General features: G+C 46.2%; 1 protein-coding gene across 4 annotated transcripts in view; it reads left to right on the top strand.

Moving 5' to 3' along the window:
• Positions 1-12,121, top strand: part of LOC118379849 (E3 ubiquitin-protein ligase TRIM9) — a 139,836-nt gene extending 127,715 nt beyond the window's left edge. For all 4 annotated transcript variants that reach the window (XM_052485635.1, XM_052485634.1, XM_052485633.1 and 1 more), the window contains 2 exons: positions 94-256; positions 11,448-12,121. In XM_052485635.1, coding sequence (XP_052341595.1) covers positions 94-256; positions 11,448-11,525 — 241 coding nt within the window. In that variant the 3' untranslated portion in view covers positions 11,526-12,121. The remainder of the gene's footprint in view (positions 1-93; positions 257-11,447) is intronic.
• Positions 12,122-23,597: the final 11,476 nt, after the last annotated feature.

The following is a 23,597-nucleotide window of genomic DNA, read 5'->3' as shown; positions in this document are numbered from 1 at the left end:
GCATAGTGTGTGTGTTGGACCTTATGTGTGTATTGTTGCTCAGTGCATAGTGTGTGTGTTGGACCTTACCCCTGTGTTTGTGTGTCTCTTCAGGACGGACGGGGGCGTTAATGAAGAGGCTACAGTGGGAGTGTTGTTAGACTTCACCAGAGGGGTGCTCATCTTCCTCATCAACGACGAACAGCAGGGTCCTGTGGCCTTCGAAGGCATCGAGGGGATCTACTACCCTGCTGTCAGCCTCAACCGCAACGTACAGGTAACCTAGAAACAACGTAGAAACGTTATAGTCCCCAACGTAGAAACAATGTTATAGCCCCGACGTAGAAACATTACCCACCAGGTATCCCAAAAGTAGAAACACTCCACTAATGTTGAGGTAATGTCACGACAACATAGAAACACTGTTAATACCAACCTGGTAGCCCCAACGTAGAAACCATTACTCCAACCAGGTAGCCCCAACGTGGAAACCATTACTCCAACCAGGTAGCCACAATGTAGAAACCATTACTCCAACCAGGTAGCCCCAACGTGGAAACCATTACTCCAACCAGGTAGCCCCAACGTGGAAACCATTACTCCAACCAGGTAGCCCCAACGTGGAAACCATTACTCCAACCAGGTAGCCACAATGTAGAAACCATTACTCCAACCAGGTAGCCACAATGTAGAAACCATTACTCCAACCAGGTAGCCACAATGTAGAAACCATTACTCCAACCAGGTAGCCCCAACGTGGAAACCATTACTCCAACCAGGTAGCCCCAACGTGGAAACCATTACTCCAACCAGGTAGCCACAATGTAGAAACCATTACTCCAACCAGGTAGCCACAATGTAGAAACCATTACTCCAACCAGGTAGCCCCAACGTGGAAACCATTACTCCAACCAGGTAGCCCCAACGTGGAAACCATTACTCCAACCAGGTAGCCCCAACGTGGAAACCATTACTCCAACCAGGTAGCCCCAACGTGGAAACCATTACTCCAACCAGGTAGCCACAATGTAGAAACCATTACTCCAACCAGGTAGCCACAATGTAGAAACCATTACTCCAACCAGGTAGCCCCAACGTGGAAACCATTACTCCAACCAGGTAGCCCCAACGTAGAAACCATTACTCCAACCAGGTAGCCCCAACGTGGAAACCATTACTCCAACCAGGTAGCCCCAACGTGGAAACCATTACTCCAACCAGGTAGCCCCAACGTGGAAACCATTACTCCAACCAGGTAGCCCCAACGTGGAAACCATTACTCCAACCAGGTAGCCCCAACGTGGAAACCATTACTCCAACCAGGTAGCCCCAACGTGGAAACCATTACTCCAGGTAGCCCCAACGTGGAAACCATTACTCCAGGTAGCCCCAACGTGGAAACCATTACTCCAACCAGGTAGCCCCAACGTGGAAACCATTACTCCAACCAGGTAGCCCCAACGTGGAAACCATTACTCCAACCAGGTAGCCCCAACGTGGAAACCATTACTCCAGGTAGCCCCAACGTGGAAACCATTACTCCAGGTAGCCCCAACGTGGAAACCATTACTCCAACCAGGTAGCCCCAACGTGGAAACCATTACTCCAACCAGGTAGCCCCAACGTGGAAACCATTACTCCAACCAGGTAGCCCCAACGTGGAAACCATTACTCCAACCAGGTAGCCCCAACGTGGAAACCATTACTCCAGGTAGCCCCAACGTGGAAACCATTACTCCAGGTAGCCCCAACGTGGAAACCATTACTCCAACCAGGTAGCCCCAACGTGGAAACCATTACTCCAACCAGGTAGCCCCAACGTGGAAACCATTACTCCAACCAGGTAGCCCCAACGTGGAAACCATTACTCCAACCAGGTAGCCCCAATGTAGAAACCATTACTCCAACCAGGTAGCCCCAACGTGGAAACCATTACTCCAACCTGGTAGCCCCAACGTAGAAACCATTACTCCAACCAGGTAGCCCCAATGTAGAAACCATTACTCCAACCAGGTAGCCCCAATGTAGAAACCATTACTCCAACCAGGTAGCCCCAACGTGGAAACCATTACTCCAACCAGGTAGCCACAATGTAGAAACCATTACTCCAACCAGGTAGCCACAACGTGGAAACCATTACTCCAACCAGGTAGCCCCAACGTGGAAACCATTACTCCAGGTAGCCCCAACGTGGAAACCATTACTCCAACCTGGTAGCCCCAATGTAGAAACCATTACTCCAACCTGGTAGCCCCAACGTAGAAACCATTACTCCAACCAGGTAGCCCCAATGTAGAAACCATTACTCCAACCAGGTAGCCCCAATGTAGAAACCATTACTCCAACCAGGTAGCCCCAACGTAGAAACCATTACTCCAACCTGGTAGCCCCAACGTAGAAACCATTACTCCAACCAGGTAGCCCCAATGTAGAAACCATTACTCCAACCAGGTAGCCCCAATGTAGAAACCATTACTCCAACCAGGTAGCCCCAACGTGGAAACCATTACTCCAACCAGGTAGCCACAATGTAGAAACCATTACTCCAACCAGGTAGCCACAACGTGGAAACCATTACTCCAACCAGGTAGCCCCAACGTGGAAACCATTACTCCAGGTAGCCCCAACGTGGAAACCATTACTCCAGGTAGCCCCAACGTGGAAACCATTACTCCAACCTGGTAGCCCCAACGTGGAAACCATTACTCCAACCAGGTAGCCCCAACGTGGAAACCATTACTCCAACCAGGTAGCCCCAACGTGGAAACCATTACTCCAACCAGGTAGCCCCAACGTGGAAACCATTACTCCAACCAGGTAGCCCCAACGTGGAAACCATTACTCCAACCAGGTAGCCACAATGTAGAAACCATTACTCCAACCAGGTAGCCCCAACGTGGAAACCATTACTCCAACCAGGTAGCCCCAACGTGGAAACCATTACTCCAACCAGGTAGCCCCAACGTAGAAACCATTACTCCAACCAGGTAGCCCCAACGTGGAAACCATTACTCCAACCAGGTAGCCCCAACGTGGAAACCATTACTCCAACCAGGTAGCCCCAACGTGGAAACCATTACTCCAACCAGGTAGCCCCAATGTAGAAACCATTACTCCAACCAGGTAGCCCCAGCGTGGAAACCATTACTCCAACCAGGTAGCCCCAACGTGGAAACCATTACTCCAACCAGGTAGCCCCAATGTAGAAACCATTACTCCAACCAGGTAGCCCCAACGTGGAAACCATTACTCCAACCAGGTAGCCCCAATGTAGAAACCATTACTCCAACCAGGTAGCCCCAACGTGGAAACCATTACTCCAACCAGGTAGCCCCAACGTGGAAACCATTACTCCAACCAGGTAGCCCCAACGTGGAAACCATTACTAGCCCCAACCACCAGGTAGCCCCAACGTGGAAACCATTACTCCAACCAGGTAGCCCCAACGTGGAAACCATTACTCCAACCAGGTAGCCCCAACGTGGAAACCATTACTCCAACCAGGTAGCCCCAACGTAGAAACCATTACTCCAACCAGGTAGCCCCAACGTGGAAACCATTACTCCAACCAGGTAGCCCCAACGTAGAAACCATTACTCCAACCAGGTAGCCCCAACGTGGAAACCATTACTCCAACCAGGTAGCCCCAACGTGGAAACCATTACTCCAACCAGGTAGCCCCAACGTGGAAACCATTACTCCAACCAGGTAGCCCCAACGTAGAAACCATTACTCCAACCAGGTAGCCCCAACGTGGAAACCATTACTCCAACCAGGTAGCCCCAACGTGGAAACCATTACTTCAACCAGCTAGCCCCACCGAAGAAACCAGTACTCCAACCAGGTAGCCCCCACGTGGAAACCATTACTCCAACCAGGTAGCCCCAACGTGGAAACCATTACTCCAACCAGGTAGCCCCAACGTGGAAACCATTACTCCAACCAGGTAGCCCCAACGTGGAAACCATTACTCCAACCAGGTAGCCCCAACGTGGAAACCATTACTCCAACCAGGTAGCCCCAACGTGGAAACCATTACTCCAACCAGGTAGCCCCAACGTGGAAACCATTACTCCAACCAGGTAGCCCCAACGTGGAAACCATTACTCCAACCAGGTAGCCCCAACGTGGAAACCATTACTCCAACCAGGTAGCCCCAATGTAGAAACCATTACTCCAACCAGGTAGCCCCAACGTGGAAACCATTACTCCAACCAGGTAGCCCCAACGTGGAAACCATTACTCCAACCAGGTAGCCCCAACGTGGAAACCATTACTCCAACCAGGTAGCCCCAATGTAGAAACCATTACTCCAACCAGGTAGCCCCAACGTGGAAACCATTACTCCAACCAGGTAGCCCCAATGTGGAAACCATTACTCCAACCAGGTAGCCCCAACGTGGAAACCATTACTCCAACCAGGTAGCCCCAATGTAGAAACCATTACTCCAACCAGGTAGCCCCAACGTGGAAACCATTACTCCAACCAGGTAGCCCCAATGTGGAAACCATTACTCCAACCAGGTAGCCCCAACGTAGAAACCATTACTCCAACCAGGTAGCCCCAACGTGGAAACCATTACTCCAACCAGGTAGCCCCAATGTAGAAACCATTACTCCAGGTAGCCCCAACGTGGAAACCATTACTGTAGAAAACCAACCAGGTAGCCCCAACGTGGAAACCATTACTCCAACCAGGTAGCCCCAATGTAGAAACCATTACTCCAGGTAGCCCCAACGTGGAAACCATTACTCCAACCAGGTAGCCCCAACGTGGAAACCATTACTCCAACCAGGTAGCCCCAATGTAGAAACCATTACTCCAACCAGGTAGCCCCAATGTAGAAACCATTACTCCAACCAGGTAGCCCCAACGTGGAAACCATTACTCCAACCAGGTAGCCCCACCCAACGTGGAAACCATTACTCCAACCAGGTAGCCCCAACGTGGAAACCATTACTCCAACCAGGTAGCCACAATGTAGAAACCATTACTCCAGGTAGCCCCAACGTGGAAACCATTACTCCAACCAGGTAGCCCCAATGTAGAAACCATTACTCCAGGTAGCCCCAACGTGGAAACCATTACTCCAACCAGGTAGCCCCAACGTGGAAACCATTACTCCAGGTAGCCCCAACGTGGAAACCATTACTCCAACCAGGTAGCCCCAACGTGGAAACCATTACTCCAGGTAGCCCCAACGTGGAAACCATTACTCCAACCAGGTAGCCCCAACGTGGAAACCATTACTCCAACCAGGTAGCCCCAACGTGGAAACCATTACTCCAGGTAGCCCCAACGTGGAAACCATTACTCCAACCAGGTAGCCCCAACGTGGAAACCATTACTCCAGGTAGCCCCAACGTGGAAACCATTACTCCAGGTAGCCCCAACGTGGAAACCATTACTCCAGGTAGCCCCAACGTGGAAACCATTACTCCAACCAGGTAGCCCCAACGTGGAAACCATTACTCCAACCAGGTAGCCCCAACGTGGAAACCATTACTCCAACCAGGTAGCCCCAACGTGGAAACCATTACTCCAACCAGGTAGCCCCAATGTAGAAACCATTACTCCAACCAGGTAGCCCCAACGTGGAAACCATTACTCCAACCTGGTAGCCCCAACGTAGAAACCATTACTCCAACCAGGTAGCCCCAATGTAGAAACCATTACTCCAACCAGGTAGCCCCAATGTAGAAACCATTACTCCAACCAGGTAGCCCCAACGTGGAAACCATTACTCCAACCAGGTAGCCCCAATGTAGAAACCATTACTCCAACCAGGTAGCCCCAACGTGGAAACCATTACTCCAACCAGGTAGCCCCAACGTGGAAACCATTACTCCACCAGGTAGCCCCAGGTAGCCCCAACGTGGAAACCATTACTCCAACCTGGTAGCCCCAATGTAGAAACCATTACTCCAACCAGGTAGCCCCAACGTAGAAACCATTACTCCAACCAGGTAGCCCCAATGTAGAAACCATTACTCCAACCAGGTAGCCCCAATGTAGAAACCATTACTCCAACCAGGTAGCCCCAACGTGGAAACCATTACTCCAACCAGGTAGCCCCAACGTAGAAACCATTACTCCAACCAGGTAGCCCCAATGTAGAAACCATTACTCCAACCAGGTAGCCCCAATGTAGAAACCATTACTCCAACCAGGTAGCCCCAACGTGGAAACCATTACTCCAACCAGGTAGCCCCAACGTAGAAACCATTACTCCAACCAGGTAGCCCCAACGTGGAAACCATTACTCCAACCAGGTAGCCCCAACGTGGAAACCATTACTCCAACCAGGTAGCCCCAACGTGGAAACCATTACTCCAGGTAGCCCCAACGTGGAAACCATTACTCCAACCAGGTAGCCCCAACGTGGAAACCATTACTCCAACCAGGTAGCCCCAACGTGGAAACCATTACTCCAACCAGGTAGCCCCAACGTGGAAACCATTACTCCAACCAGGTAGCCCCAACGTGGAAACCATTACTCCAACCAGGTAGCCCCAACGTAGAAACCATTACTCCAACCAGGTAGCCCCAATGTAGAAACCATTACTCCAACCAGGTAGCCCCAACGTAGAAACCATTACTCCAACCAGGTAGCCCCAACGTGGAAACCATTACTCCAACCAGGTAGCCCCAACGTAGAAACCATTACTCCAACCAGGTAGCCCCAACGTGGAAACCATTACTCCAACCAGGTAGCCCCAACGTGGAAACCATTACTCCAACCAGGTAGCCCCAACGTGGAAACCATTACTCCAACCAGGTAGCCCCAATGTAGAAACCATTACTCCAACCAGGTAGCCCCAACGTGGAAACCATTACTCCAACCAGGTAGCCCCAACGTGGAAACCATTACTCCAACCAGGTAGCCCCAATGTAGAAACCATTACTCCAACCAGGTAGCCCCAACGTGGAAACCATTACTCCAACCAGGTAGCCCCAATGTAGAAACCATTACTCCAACCAGGTAGCCCCAACGTGGAAACCATTACTCCAACCAGGTAGCCCCAACGTGGAAACCATTACTCCAACCAGGTAGCCCCAACGTGGAAACCATTACTCCAACCAGGTAGCCCCAACGTGGAAACCATTACTCCAACCAGGTAGCCCCAACGTAGAAACCATTACTCCAACCAGGTAGCCCCAACGTGGAAACCATTACTCCAACCAGGTAGCCCCAACGTAGAAACCATTACTCCAACCAGGTAGCCCCAACGTGGAAACCATTACTCCAACCAGGTAGCCCCAACGTAGAAACCATTACTCCAACCAGGTAGCCCCAACGTGGAAACCATTACTCCAACCAGGTAGCCCCAACGTGGAAACCATTACTCCAACCAGGTAGCCCCAACGTGGAAACCATTACTCCAACCAGGTAGCCCCAACGTGGAAACCATTACTCCAACCAGGTAGCCCCAACGTGGAAACCATTACTCCAACCAGGTAGCCCCAACGTGGAAACCATTACTCCAACCAGGTAGCCCCAACGTGGAAACCATTACTCCAACCAGGTAGCCCCAACGTGGAAACCATTACTCCAACCAGGTAGCCCCAACGTGGAAACCATTACTCCAACCAGGTAGCCCCAACGTGGAAACCATTACTCCAACCAGGTAGCCCCAACGTGGAAACCATTACTCCAACCAGGTAGCCCCAACGTGGAAACCATTACTCCAACCAGGTAGCCCCAACGTGGAAACCATTACTCCAACCAGGTAGCCCCAACGTGGAAACCATTACTCCAACCAGGTAGCCCCAACGTGGAAACCATTACTCCAACCAGGTAGCCCCAACGTGGAAACCATTACTCCAACCAGGTAGCCCCAACGTGGAAACCATTACTCCAACCAGGTAGCCCCAACGTGGAAACCATTACTCCAACCAGGTAGCCCCAACGTGGAAACCATTACTCCAACCAGGTAGCCCCAACGTGGAAACCATTACTCCAACCAGGTAGCCCCAATGTGGAAACCATTACTCCAACCAGGTAGCCCCAACGTGGAAACCATTACTCCAACCAGGTAGCCCCAACGTGGAAACCATTAAACCATTGGAAACCTCCAACCAGGTAGCCCCAACGTGGAAACCATTACTCCAACCAGGTAGCCCCAACGTGGAAACCATTACTCCAACCAGGTAGCCCCAACGTGGAAACCATTACTCCAACCAGGTAGCCCCAACGTGGAAACCATTACTCCAACCAGGTAGCCCCAACGTGGAAACCATTACTCCAACCAGGTAGCCCCAACGTGGAAACCATTACTCCAACCAGGTAGCCCCAACGTGGAAACCATTACTCCAACCAGGTAGCCCCAACGTGGAAACCATTACTGGAAACCATTACCAGGTAGCCCCAACGTGGAAACCATTACTCCAACCAGGTAGCCCCAATGTAGAAACCATTACTCCAGGTAGCCCCAACGTGGAAACCATTACTCCAACCAGGTAGCCCCAACGTGGAAACCATTACTCCAACCAGGTAGCCCCAACGTAGAAACCATTACTCCAACCAGGTAGCCCCAACGTGGAAACCATTACTCCAACCAGGTAGCCCCAACGTGGAAACCATTACTCCAACCAGGTAGCCCCAACGTGGAAACCATTACTCCAACCAGGTAGCCCCAACGTGGAAACCATTACTCCAGGTAGCCCCAACGTGGAAACCATTACTCCAGGTAGCCCCAACGTGGAAACCATTACTCCAACCAGGTAGCCCCAACGTGGAAACCATTACTCCAGGTAGCCCCAACGTGGAAACCATTACTCCAACCAGGTAGCCCCAACGTGGAAACCATTACTCCAGGTAGCCCCAACGTGGAAACCATTACTCCAACCAGGTAGCCCCAACGTGGAAACCATTACTCCAGGTAGCCGTGGAAACCATTACAGGTAGCCCCAACGGAAACCATTACTCCAACCAGGTAGCCCCAACGTGGAAACCATTACTCCAACCAGGTAGCCCCAACGTGGAAACCATTACTCCAACCAGGTATTACTCCAACCGTGTGGAAACCATTACTCCAACCAGGTAGCCCCAACGTGGAAACCATTACTCCAGGTAGCCCCAATGTAGAAACCATTACTCCAGGTAGCCCCAACGTGGAAACCATTACTCCAACCAGGTAGCCCCAACGTGGAAACCATTACTCCAACCAGGTAGCCCCAACGTAGAAACCATTACTCCAACCAGGTAGCCCCAACGTAGAAACCATTACTCCAACCAGGTAGCCCCAACGTGGAAACCATTACTCCAGGTAGCCCCAACGTAGAAACCATTACTCCAACCAGGTAGCCCCAACGTGGAAACCATTACTCCAGGTAGCCCCAACGTAGAAACCATTACTCCAGGTAGCCCCAACGTAGAAACCATTACTCCAACCAGGTAGCCCCAACGTGGAAACCATTACTCCAACCAGGTAGCCCCAACGTGGAAACCATTACTCCAACCAGGTAGCCCCAACGTGAAACCATTACTCCAACCAGGTAGCCCCAACGTGGAAACCATTACTCCAACCAGGTAGCCCCAACGTGGAAACCATTACTCCAACCAGGTAGCCCCAACGTGGAAACCATTACTCCAACCAGGTAGCCCCAACGTAGAAACCATTACTCCAACCAGGTAGCCCCAATGTAGAAACCATTACTAGAAACCATTACCAGGTAGCCCCAACGTGGAAACCATTACTCCAGGTAGCCCCAATGTAGAAACCATTCCTCCAACCAGGTAGCCCCAACGTGGAAACCATTACTCCAGGTAGCCCCAACGTAGAAACCATTACTCCAACCAGGTAGCCCCAATGTAGAAACCATTACTCCAACCTGCGTAGCATCTCCGGAGCAGAGAAAAGTCTGCAGAAGCTACACAATAGAGTCTATGAATATGTATGAAATTATCCCTGCCTATAGACAGACAGCGTCCTCATCTATATTTATCTGTATTGGTTGACAGCAATGATGTGTTTGCTGACACCAGCAGCAGTAACGTTGATAGCTGTCTAGTTTCTCATTCAGCTCAACAGCTCCACCTGGTGGTCAATACAGTAATGATGTGTTTGCTGACACCAGCAGCAGTAACGTTGATAGCTGTCTAGTTTCTCATTCAGCTCAACAGCTCCACCTGGTGGTCAATACAGTAATGATGTGTTTGCTGACACCAGCAGCAGTAACATTGATAGCTGTCTAGTTTCTCATTCAGCTCAACAGCTCCACCTGGTGGTCAATACAGTAATGATGTGTTTGCTGACACCAGCAGCAGTAACATTGATAGCTGTCTAGTTTCTCATTCAGCTCAACAGCTCCACCTGGTGGTCAATACAGTAATGATGTGTTTGCTGACACCAGCAGCAGTAACATTGATAGCTGTCTAGTTTCTCATTCAGCTCTACAGTTCCACCTGGTGGTCAATACAGTAATGATGTGTTCACCAGCAGCAGTAATATTGATAGCTGTCTAGTTTCTCATTCAGCTCTACAGTTCCACCTGGTGGTCAATAATTTAAATTACATGTTTTCTTCAGCTCGTTCTATCTACTTGGGGAAATATACAATTTTTTTGCTGCAAGGATATGATGATGATGATGATGATGATGAGGAGGAGGATAGTGATGATGATGATGATGATGAGGAGGAGGATGGTGATGATGATGATGAGGAAGAGGATGGTGATGATGATGATGATGATGATGAAGAGGAGGAGGATGGTGATGATGAGGAAGAGGAGGATGAAGAGGAGGAGGATGGTGATGATGAGGAAGAGGAGGAGGAGGAGGATGGTGATGATGATGATGATGATGAAGAGGAGGAGGATGGTGATGATGCTGATGAGGAAGAGGAGGGTGATGATGATGATGATGAGGATAGTGATGATGATGATGATGATGAGGAGGAAGATAGTGATGATGATGATGAGGAGGATGGTGATGATGATGATGAGGAAGAGGATGGTGATGATGATGATGATGATGAGGAAGAGGATGGTGATGATGAGGAAGAGGAGGAGGAGGAGAATGGTGATGATGATGAAGAGGAGGAGGATGGTGATGATGATGATGAGGAAGAGGATGGTGATGATGATGATGATGATGATGATGATGAAGATGAGGAGGATGGTGATGATGAGGAGAGGAGGAGGAGGAGAATGGTGATGATGATGATGATGAAGAGGATGGTGATGATGATGATGATGATGATGATGATGATGATGATGATGATGATGATGATGATGATGAAGAGGAGGAGGATGGTGATGATGAGGAAGAGGAGGAGGAGGAGAATGGTGATGATGATGAAGAGGAGGAGGATGGTGATGATGCTGATGAGGAAGAGGAGGGTGATGATGATGATGATGATGATGATGAGGAGGAGGAGGAGGAGGAGGAGGAGGAGGAGGAGGAGGAGGATGATGATGATGATGATGATGATGATGATGGCGATGTTTGTCCTGTGTTCTGTAGGTGACCCTGCACACCGGCCTGCCCATTCCTGACTTCTACACTCCAGGGGAAGCAGACCTGTCTGGCTCAGTGTGTTAAGGAGTTGACTCAGCACTGCAGTGAAGCAAGACAATGGCACCCTATTCCCTATATAGTGCACTACATAAGGAATACGGAGCCATTTGGTACTCAGAAAGGCACCAGGCTGTTCAATTTCTGGGCTCTCTAGGGTTATGTCCCAAATTGCACCCTATTCCCTATATTTGGCACTATTTTTGTCCAGACTTGTGCCAAAAGTATTGCATTACATAGGAATAAGGTGGGATTTTAGATGTACCCAGGGGGGTTAATTTAACTCACAGCCGTGTACACAACACAACACCACGCCCTCCTTTCCCTTTCCTCTATAGACCAACCAGCCGCATCGTCTTACATCAGATAGAGCAATCTTTGCCTGTCGATCGCGGGACTAGTGTTGGGTTGGAGTGACGTCGACTGACGATGCTCCTGACCCCTGAACTCTACAGATCACCAGACGGTCCAGACCCATAGCCTTGACTGTACAGTACACGACTCTCAATACTGAGCCATACATGGATATACTGCTCCGTAACCATGGATACTCAGCCATACGTGTACATACATACTGCTCCGTAACCATGGATACTCAGCCATACATGTACATACATACTGCTCCGTAACCATGGACACTCAGCCATACGTGTACATACATACTGCTCCGTAACCATGGATATTCAGCCATACATATACATACATACTGCTCCGTAACCATGGATACTCAGCCATACATGGATATACTGCTCTGTAACCATGGACACTCAGCCATACGTGTACATACATACTGCTCCGTAACCATGGATATTCAGCCATATGTGTACATACATACTGCTCCGTAACCATGGACACTCAGCCATACATGTATATACTGCTCCGTAACCATGGACATTCAGCCATATGTGTACATACATACTGCTCCGTAACCATGGACACTCAGCCATACATGTATATACTGCTCCGTAACCATGGACATTCAGCCATATGTGTACATACATACTGCTCCGTAACCATGGACCCTCAGCCATACATGTATATACTGCTCCGTAACCATGGATATTCAGCCATACGTGTACATACATACTGCTCCGTAACCATGGACACTCAGCCATACATGTACATATATACTGCTCCGTAACCATGGATATTCAGCCAGTACATACATACTGCTCCGTAACCATGGATATTCAGCCATATGTGTACATACATACTGCTCCGTAACCATGGACACTCAGCCATATGTGTACATACATACTGCTCCGTAACCATGGACCCTCAGCCATACATGTATATACTGCTCCGTAACCATGGATATTCAGCCATACGTGTACATACATACTGCTCCGTAACCATGGACACTCAGCCATACATGTATATACTGCTCCGTAACCATGGATATTCAGCCATACGTGTACATACATACTGCTCCGTAACCATGGATACTCAGCCATACATGTATATACTGCTCCGTAACCATGGATACTCAGCCATACGTGTACATACATACTGCTCCGTAACCATGGATATTCAGCCATACATGTATATACATACTGCTCCGTAACCATGGACACTCAGCCATACGTGTACATACATACTGCTCCGTAACCATGGACACTCAGCCATACATGTATATACTGCTCCGTAACCATGGACACTCAGCCATACGTGTACATACATACTGCTCCGTAACCATGGACACTCAGCCATACGTGTATATACTGCTCCGTAACCATGGACACTCAGCCATACATGTATATACTGCTCCGTAACCATGGACACTCAGCCATACGTGTACATACATACTGCTCCGTAACCATGGATACTCAGCCATACATGTATATACTGCTCCGTAACCATGGATACTCAGCCATACATGTACATATATACATACTGCTCCGTAACCATGGATATTCAGCCATACATGTACATACAGACTGCTCCATAACCATGCTCTGTAACCATGGATACTCTGCCATACATGTACAAACATCCTGCTCCATAACCATGGACACCTGGAACTCTTACCTGGAAATGGAACTCTGAGCTTACTGTCCTGTCTTAACATGTAAATGATTATGATTGGGTTAAAGTCTACCAGCTTCATCCATCTAACCAATCAAAGAAGACTACTACTCATCACCAGACTCCAGAACCCTGCCCTGTTAGTTCTGGTTCTAGAACTCTGTAGACGACAACAATGTTATCATAGACTTACAGGGACAATTAGGGTTTTGGTTAATTTCATATCAATTCCAGTTCATTCAGAAAATAAACCCAAATTCAATTCCAAATTTTCCTCATTGAAGAGAGTTGGAATTTAAATTTCTGAATCATTTCTGAATTGACTGGATTTTAAATGGAATTAACCACCCTGTGTTGTATCCACCATAACAACCCTGTGTTGTATCCACCATGACAACCCTGTGTTGTATCCACCATGACAACCCTGTGTTGTATCCACCATAACAACCCTGTGTTGTATCCACCATGACAACCCTGTGTTGTATCCACCATAACAACCCTGTGTTGTATCCACCATAACAACCCTGTGTTGTATCCACCATAACAACCCTGTGTTGTATCCACCATAACAACCCTGTGTTGTATCCACCATAACAACCCTGTGTTGTATCCACCATAACAACCCTGTGTTGTATCCACCATAACAACCCTGTGTTGTATCCACCATAACAACCCTGTGTTGTATCCACCATAACAACCCTGTGTTGTATCCACCACAACAACCCTGTGTTGTATCCACCATAACAACCCTGTGTTGTATCCACCATAACAACCCTGTGTTGTATCCACCATAACAACCCTGTGTTGTATCCACCATGACAACCCTGTGTTGTATCCACCATAACAACCCTGTGTTGTATGACAACCCTGTGTTGTATCCACCATAACAACCCTGTGTTGTATCCACCATAACAACCCTGTGTTGTATCCACCATAACAACCCTGTGTTGTATCCACCATAACAACCCTGTGTTGTATCCACCATAACAACCCTGTGTTGTATCCACCATAACAACCCTGTGTTGTATCCACCATAACCACCATAACAACCCAATGACAACCCTGTGTTGTATCCACCATAACAACCCTGTGTTGTATCCACCATAACAACCCTGTGTTGTATAACAACCCTGTGTTGTATCCACCATAACAACCCTGTGTTGTATCCACCATAACCACCATAACAACCCTGTGTTGTATCCACCATGACAACCCTGTGTTGTATCCACCATAACAACCCTGTGTTGTATCCACCATAACAACCCTGTGTTGTATCCACCATAACAACCCTGTGTTGTATCCACCATGACAACCCTGTGTTGTATCCACCATAACAACCCTGTGTTGTATCCACCATAACAACCCTGTGTTGTATCCACCATAACAACCCTGTGTTGTATCCACCATAACAACCCTGTGTTGTATCCACCATAACAACCCTGTGTTGTATCCACCATAACAACCCTGTGTTGTATCCACCATAACAACCCTGTGTTGTATCCACCATAACAACCCTGTGTTGTATCCACCATAACCACCATAACAACCCTGTGTTGTATAACAACCCTGTGTTGTATCCACCATAACAACCCTGTGTTGTATCCACCATAACAACCCTGTGTTGTATCCACCATAACAACCCTGTGTTGTATCCACCATGACAACCCTGTGTTGTATCCACCATGACAACCCTGTGTTGTATCCACCATAACAACCCTGTGTTGTATCCACCATAACAACCCTGTGTTGTATATAACCACCATAACAACCCTGTGTTGTACCCACCATAACAACCCTGTGTTGTACCCACCATAACAACCCTGTGTTGTATCCACCATAACAACCCTGTGTTGTATCCACCATGACAACCCTGTGTTGTATCCACCATGACAACCCTGTGTTGTATCCACCATAACAACCCTGTGTTGTATCCACCATAACAACCCTGTGTTGTATCCACCATAACAACCCTGTGTTGTATCCACCATAACAACCCTGTGTTGTATCCACCATAACAACCCTGTGTTGTATCCACCATAACAACCCTGTGTTGTATCCACCATAACCACCATAACAACCCTGTGTTGTATCCACCATGACAACCCTGTGTTGTATCCACCATAACAACCCTGTGTTGTATCCACCATAACAACCCTGTGGTATCCACCATAACAACCCTGTGTTGTATCCACCATAACAACCCTGTGTTGTATCCACCATGACAACCCTGTGTTGTATCCACCATAACAACCCTGTGTTGTATCCACCATAACAACCATAACAACCCTGTGTTGTATCTGCGAGTCATAGTAATGGTCTCTAAATGTTGCCATGGTGATGTTCTACTGCTATACTAATGCTATACACACACACACACACACACACACACACACACACACACACACACACACACACACACACACACACACACACACACACACACACAACACCCGCAACAGTGAACATGGTACCACTTCTCCACACCATCATTTCATTTAGAATCCTTGAAGCATTTCCTGTCCCACCAAACATACACACAGCACCGACGAGAGACTAAAGAAACGCACGTTGGCGAGTTACCCATTTATGACAGCCAGGGACAGCAGCAGAGGACTGAAGAGACCAGTAACTCAGATCTACCTGTAGAAGGCTGACGGTGACCGATGCACTGACAGAAAGCAATGGGCTGCATCCCAACAGGGCAATTCTTTCTCATAGATGTGTGCTGTTCTCAAACTGACCCATAGGGCTCTGGTGAAAAGTAGTGCACTACGTAGAGAATAGGTTGTCATTTGTGACTCAGACATGGACCGTAATTGCTATTGTATTCTGTAAATGAGACGCTACCAGTGGCTTTGCTTGTGTGAACCTCAACCTCATCCATAGTTTGTAACCAACTAACGAGAGAGTCGACTTATTCTATTCTCCTACTGGAAGTAAGCAGGTCTTTATTTATTGATCCTATTGGGCGTCCCAAATGGGTTATTTATTGACCCGATTGGGAGTCCCAAATGGGTTATTTATTGACCCGATTGGGAGTCCCAAATGGGTTATTTATTGACCCGATTGGGAGTCCCAAATGGGTTATTTATTTACCCGATTGGGCGTCCCAAATGGGTTACTTATTGACCCTATTGGGCATCCCAAATGGGTTACTTATTGACCCTATTGGGCGTCCCAAATGGGACCTCATTTCTTATATAATGAACTACAGTATATAATGAATAGGATGTCATTTCAGATGTCTCACCGTCTGTTTCTCCACAGTGCAGCTGTCAATGATGTTTCTTAGCGCTGAATATATATGTACAGTATGCCTATGGCCACGTGCAAAAATGGTACCCTATTGCCTACATAGGGCCTATAGGGTTCTGGTTATAAGTAGAGGGCTGTGTAGAGAATAGGGTACCCTTTGGGATCTATCCACTGGCAGCTGGCAAGAGGCTCTATAATTACACCAGATTTAGTAGTATTATTGTTATTAAAGTGTTTTATTATGCTATCAGTAGGACCGGTAGTATGGGGGGGGGGACGAGGGGGGTTCGTCATTGGGGTGATGATGATGATGAAGGTGACCAACAACAATGAAAATGTTTGGATGTTTTCCCCCTCATACATTACAGGTTATTGTGAATAAGGTGTCACGACAACACAGCATACTAATACTCTTACTGTAGGTGGTTGAATCATAGGATGATTCCTGAATGGAACCCTATGAATCATAGGATGATTCCCGAATGGAACCCTATGAATCATAGGATGATTCCTGAATGGAACCCTATGAATCATAGGATGATTCCCGAATGGAACCCTATGAATCATAGGATGATTCCCAAATGGAACCCTATGAATCATAGGATGATTCCTGAATGGAACCCTATGAATCATAGGATGATTCCTGAATGGAACCCTATGAATCATAGGATGATTCCTGAATGGAACCCTATGAATCATAGGATGATTCCCAAATGGAACCCTATGAATCATAGGATGATTGATTCCTGAATGGAACCCTATGAATCATAGGATGATTGATTCCTGAATGGAACCCTATGAATCATAGGATGATTCCTGAATTAACCCTATGAATCATAGGATGATTGACTAAATGGAACCCTATGAATCATATGATGATTCCTGAATGGAACCCTATGAATCATATGATGATTGATTCCTAAATGGAACCCTATGAATCATAGGATGATTCCCGAATGGAACCCTATGAATCATAGGATGATTCCCAAATGGAACCCTATGAATCATAGGATGATTCCTGAATGGAACCCTATGATTGATTCCTGAATGGAACCCTATGAATCATAGGATGATTCCTGAATGGAACCCTATGAATCATAGGATGATTCCCAAATGGAACCCTATGAATCATAGGATGATTGATTCCTGAATGGAACCCTATGAATCATAGGATGATTGATTCCCAAATGGAACCCTATGAATCATGGATGATTCCTGAATGTAACCCTATGAATCATAGGATGATTGATTCCTAAATGGAACCCTATGAATCATATGATGATTCCTGAATGGAACCCTATGAATCATAGGATGATTCCCAAATGGAACCCTATGAATCATAGGATGATTCCCAAATGGAACCCTATGAATCATAGGATGATTGATTCCTGAATGGAACCCTATGAATCATAGGATGATTGATTCCTGAATGGAACCCTATGAATCATAGGATGATTGATTCCCAAATGGAACCCTATGAATCATAGGATGATTCCTGAATGGAACCCTATGAATCATAGGATGATTGATTCCTAAATGGAACCCTATGAATCATAGGATGATTCCCGAATGGAACCCTATGAATCATAGGATGATTCCTGAATGGAACCCTATGAATCATAGGATGATTGATTCCTGAATGGAACCCTATGAATCATAGGATGATTCCCGAATGGAACCCTATGAATCATAGGATGATTCCTGAATGGAACCCTATGAATCATAGGATGATTGATTCCCGAATGGAACCCTATGAATCATAGGATGATTGATTCCTAAATGGAACCCTATGAATCATAGGATGATTGATTCCTAAATGGAACCCTATGAATCATAGGATGATTCCCGAATGGAACCCTATGAATCATAGGATGATTCCCGAATGGAACCCTATGAATCACAGGATGATTCCTAAATGGAACGATATTTCCTTTATAGTACACTACTTTTTTAACTAAAGGGAGTCTATGGTGAAAAGTAGTGCACTAGGTAAGGAATAGGGTGCCACTTACGAGTGATGTTATTTGTTACGTTCGGACAGAGAGCATTTTCGTTGGGGATTTTCCACGTTTACATCACTGTTGTTCCTTATTTTGTAACTTTAATTCTGAATTTAATAATGAAAGGGAATATATCCCATGAGGTGCTGTTTCATGCCATTAAAAGCTGTAAATGTGGTCTGATGTGTGCTGCTGCTCTCAAACTGTACAGTAAATAGAGATATAGCCTGGGTACCAGTCTGTTTGTGCTACCATTCCACTCTTTGTCAACAAGTTTGGCTTGACAAGTAATGGCGAAGAACACAAAGGAAACTGGTACCCAGGCTAGCGTTAGTGGTTGATGGGCTACAGAAAACAAAGACAGGATTTAAAGGTCCTCTCCCTTTGTTAGAGCTTCATAGTTGTACCTTTTTATACCTAGAAACACTTGATAAACCGATTATAGTCTTTACCTCAGCACACGGCCGCTGCATCCCAAAACGGCTCCCTGTTTAGTGCACTACTTTTGATTGGGATCTGGTCTAAAGTAGTGCACTTTATAGGGAATAGGGTACCAATTGAGACATATACAGTGAGATTAGACTTAGTGTACAGCTCTCTGGGCTGTCATATTGAGCCCTTTAAAATCCCCGTGGGGCTAACTACAGTATTTCCAAGAGAATTTCAGGGCCATGGTAAGAGGATTCTGCATTGATGTCTTGAGGCATCGTCTTTGTAAGCATATCCATGTATTGGATGTCATTAGGAAATCATACAAAAGCCTACTGTATCGCAGGGTGATTTAGGAATCATACAAAAGCCTACTGTATTGCAGGGTGATTTAGGAATCATACAAAAGCCTACTGTATTGCAGGGTGATTTAGGAATCATACAAAAGCCTACTGTATCGCAGGGTGATTTAGGAATCATACAAAAGCCTACTGTATTGCAGGGTGATTTAGGAATCATACAAAAGCCTACTGTATTGCAGGGTGATTTAGGAATCATACAAAAGCCTACTGTATTGCAGGGTGATTTAGGAATCATACAAAAGCCTACTGTATCGCAGGGTGATTTAGGAATCATACAAAAGCCTACTGTATTGCAGGGTGATTTAGGAATCATACAAAAGCCTACTGTATTGCAGGGTGATTTAGGAATCATACAAAAGCCTACTGTATTGCAGGGTGATTTAGGAATCATACAAAAGCCTACTGTATCGCAGGGTGATTTAGGAATCATACAAAAGCCTACTGTATTGCAGGGTGATTTAGGAATCATACAAAAGCCTACTGTATTGCAGGGTGATTTAGGAATCATACAAAAGCCTACTGTATCGCAGGGTGATTTAGGAATCATACAAAAGCCTACTGTATCGCAGTGTGATTTAGGAATCATACAAAAGCCTACTGTATCGCAGGGTGATTTAGGAATCATACAAAAGCCTACTGTATTGCAGGGTGATTTAGGAATCATACAAAGCCTACTGTATTGCAGGGTGATTTAGGAATCATACAAAAGCCTACTGTATTGCAGGGTGATTTAGGAATCATACAAAAGCCTACTGTATTGCAGGGTGATTTAGGAATCATACAAAAGCCTACTGTATTGCAGGGTGATTTAGGAATCATACAAAAGCCTACTGTATCGCAGGGTGATTTAGGAATCATACAAAAGCCTACTGTATCGCAGGGTGATTTAGGAATCATACAAAAGCCTACTGTATTGCAGGGTGATTTAGGAATCATACAAAAGCCTACTGTATTGCAGGGTGATTTAGGAATCAAACAAAGGCCTACTGTATTGCAGGGTGATTTAGGAATCATACAAAAGCCTACTGTATTGCAGGGTGATTTAGGAATCATACAAAAGCCTACTGTATTGCAGGGTGATTTAGGAATCATACAAAAGCCTACTGTATTGCAGGGTGATTTAGGAATCATACAAAAGCCTACTGTATTGCAGGGTGATTTAGGAATCATACAAAAGCCTACTGTATCGCAGGGTGATTTAGGAATCATACAAAAGCCTACTGTATTGCAGGGTGATTTAGGAATCATACAAAAGCCTACTGTATTGCAGGGTGGTTTAGGAATCATACAAAAGCCTACTGTATTGCAGGGTGATTTAGGAATCATACAAAAGCCTACTGTATTGCAGGGTGGTTTAGGAATCATACAAAAGCCTACTGTATTGCAGGGTGGTTTAGGAATCATACAAAAGCCTACTGTATTGCAGGGTGATTTAGGAATCATACAAAAGCCTACTGTATCGCAGGGTGATTTAGGAATCATACAAAAGCCTACTGTATTGCAGGGTGATTTAGGAATCATACAAAAGCCTACTGTATCGCAGGGTGATTTAGGAATCATACAAAAGCCTACTGTATCGCAGGGTGGTTTAGGAATCATACAAAAGCCTACTGTATCGCAGGGTGGTTTAGGAATCATACAAAAGCCTACTGTATCGCAGGGTGATTTAGGAATCATACAAAAGCCTACTGTATTGCAGGGTGATTTAGGAATCATACAAAAGCCTACTGTATCGCAGGGTGATTTAGGAATCATACAAAAGCCTACTGTATTGCAGGGTGATTTAGGAATCATACAAAAGCCTACTGTATCGCAGGGTGATTTAGGAATCATACAAAAGCCTACTGTATCGCAGGGTGGTTTAGGAATCATACAAAAGCCTACTGTATCGCAGGGTGGTTTAGGAATCATACAAAAGCCTACTGTATCGCAGGGTGGTTTAGGAATCATACAAAAGCCTACTGTATCGCAGGGTGGTTTAGGAATCATACAAAAGCCTACTGTATTGCAGGGTGATTTAGGAATCATACAAAAGCCTACTGTATCGCAGGGTGATTTAGGAATCATACAAAAGCCTACTGTATCGCAGGGTGGTTTAGGAATCATACAAAAGCCTACTGTATCGCAGGGTGATTTAGGAATCATACAAAAGCCTACTGTATTGCAGGGTGATTTAGGAATCATACAAAAGCCTACTGTATTGCAGGGTGATTTAGGAATCATACAAAAGCCTACTGTATCGCAGGGTGATTTAGGAATCATACAAAAGCCTACTGTATTGCAGGGTGATTTAGGAATCATACAAAAGCCTACTGTATCGCAGGGTGATTTAGGAATCATACAAAAGCCTACTGTATCGCAGGGTGGTTTAGGAATCATACAAAAGCCTACTGTATCGCAGGGTGGTTTAGGAATCATACATCATCCATCTTCCAACTGATTTTTATTTTGGGTGTTGACTGAGAGGAAGGCCAACATTTAACCAGGACTACTGGAGCAGTAGGCCTGGTGTAACCATGACTACAGAAACAGTTGGCCAAGTGTAACTATGACTACTGGAGCAGTAGGCCTAGTGTAACCATGACTACTGTGGCAGTAGGCCTAGTGAAACCATGACTACCGGAGCAGTAGACCTAGTGTAACCATGACTACTGGAGCAGTAGACCTAGTGTAACCATGACTACCGGAGCAGTAGACCTTGTGTAACCATGACTACTGGAGCAGTAGACCTGGGGTAACCATGACTACCGGAGCAGTATCCCTAGTGTAACCATGACTACCGGGGCAGTATCCCTAGTGTAACCATGACTACCGGAGCAGTAGACCTAGTGTAACCATGACTACCGGAGCAGTAGACCTAGTGTAACCATGACTACCGGAGCAGTATCCCTAGTGTAACCATGACTACCGGAGCAGTATACCTAGTGTAACCATGACTACCGGAGCAGTAGACCTGGGGTTAGGCTATAAAGGGGGTAGCACAATGCAACTCCAGACCTATAGAGGGGTAACATGGGCTGCCTGGTCTTGCTGCTTTACTGAGTTAAATCTTCATTAATACCACTGCCAACTCTCTAAACACTCAGTTGTTTTTCTGTCTGCCTCTTTCGTTGAGTCATTATGGAGGCTACTAGACAGAATTCACTTTGGTCTTTACCGCAGGTGCACTCTGCCCAAAATATCCTCACAGACCTATGGAGAGAGAGAGAAAGAGAGTGGGTCAGAGAGAGAGACAGAGTGAGGGGGGCATCTAGTATACAGGCCAAGTAAAGACAAAGATGGTAATTATCCTAGGATGTAGGCCAAGTAAAGACAAAGATGGTAATTATCCTAGGATGTAGGCCAAGTAAAGACAAAGATGGTAATTATCCTAGGATGTAGGCCAAGTAAGGACAGAGATGGTAATTATCCTAGGATGTAGGCCAAGTAAAGACAAAGATGGTAATTATCCTAGGATGTAGGCCAAGTAAAGACAAAGATGGTAATTATCCTTGGATCCAGGCCAAGTAAAGACAAAGATGGTAATTATCCTAGGATGTAGGCCAAGTAAAGACAAAGATGGTAATTATCCTAGGATGTAGGCCAAGTAAAGACAAAGATGGTAATTATCCTAGGATGTAGGCCAAATAAAGACCAAGATGGTAATTATCCTAGGATGTAGGCCAAGTAAAGACAAAGATGGTAATTATACTAGGATGTAGGCCAAGTAAAGACCAAGATGGTAATTATCCTAGGATCCAGGCCAAGTAAAGACAAAGATGGTAATTATCCTAGGATCCAGGCCAGGTAAAGACAAAGATGGTAATTATACTAGAATGTAGGCAAAGTAAAGACCAAGATGGTAATTATCCTAGGATCCAGGCCAAGTAAAGACAAAGATGGTAATTATCCTAGGATGTAGGCCAAGTAAAGACAAAGATGGTAATTATCCTAGGATGTAGGCCAAGTAAAGACAAAGATGGTAATTATCCTAGGATGTAGGCCAAGTAAAGACAAAGATGGTAATTATCCTAGGATGTAGGCCAAGT

This window comes from Oncorhynchus keta, chromosome 29 (genome assembly GCF_023373465.1).
Source record: "Oncorhynchus keta strain PuntledgeMale-10-30-2019 chromosome 29, Oket_V2, whole genome shotgun sequence".
Classification (NCBI taxonomy): domain Eukaryota; kingdom Metazoa; phylum Chordata; class Actinopteri; order Salmoniformes; family Salmonidae; genus Oncorhynchus; species Oncorhynchus keta.
The sequence above is the reverse complement of the archived record's forward strand: the minus strand, read 5'-3'. Positions and strand labels throughout refer to the sequence as shown.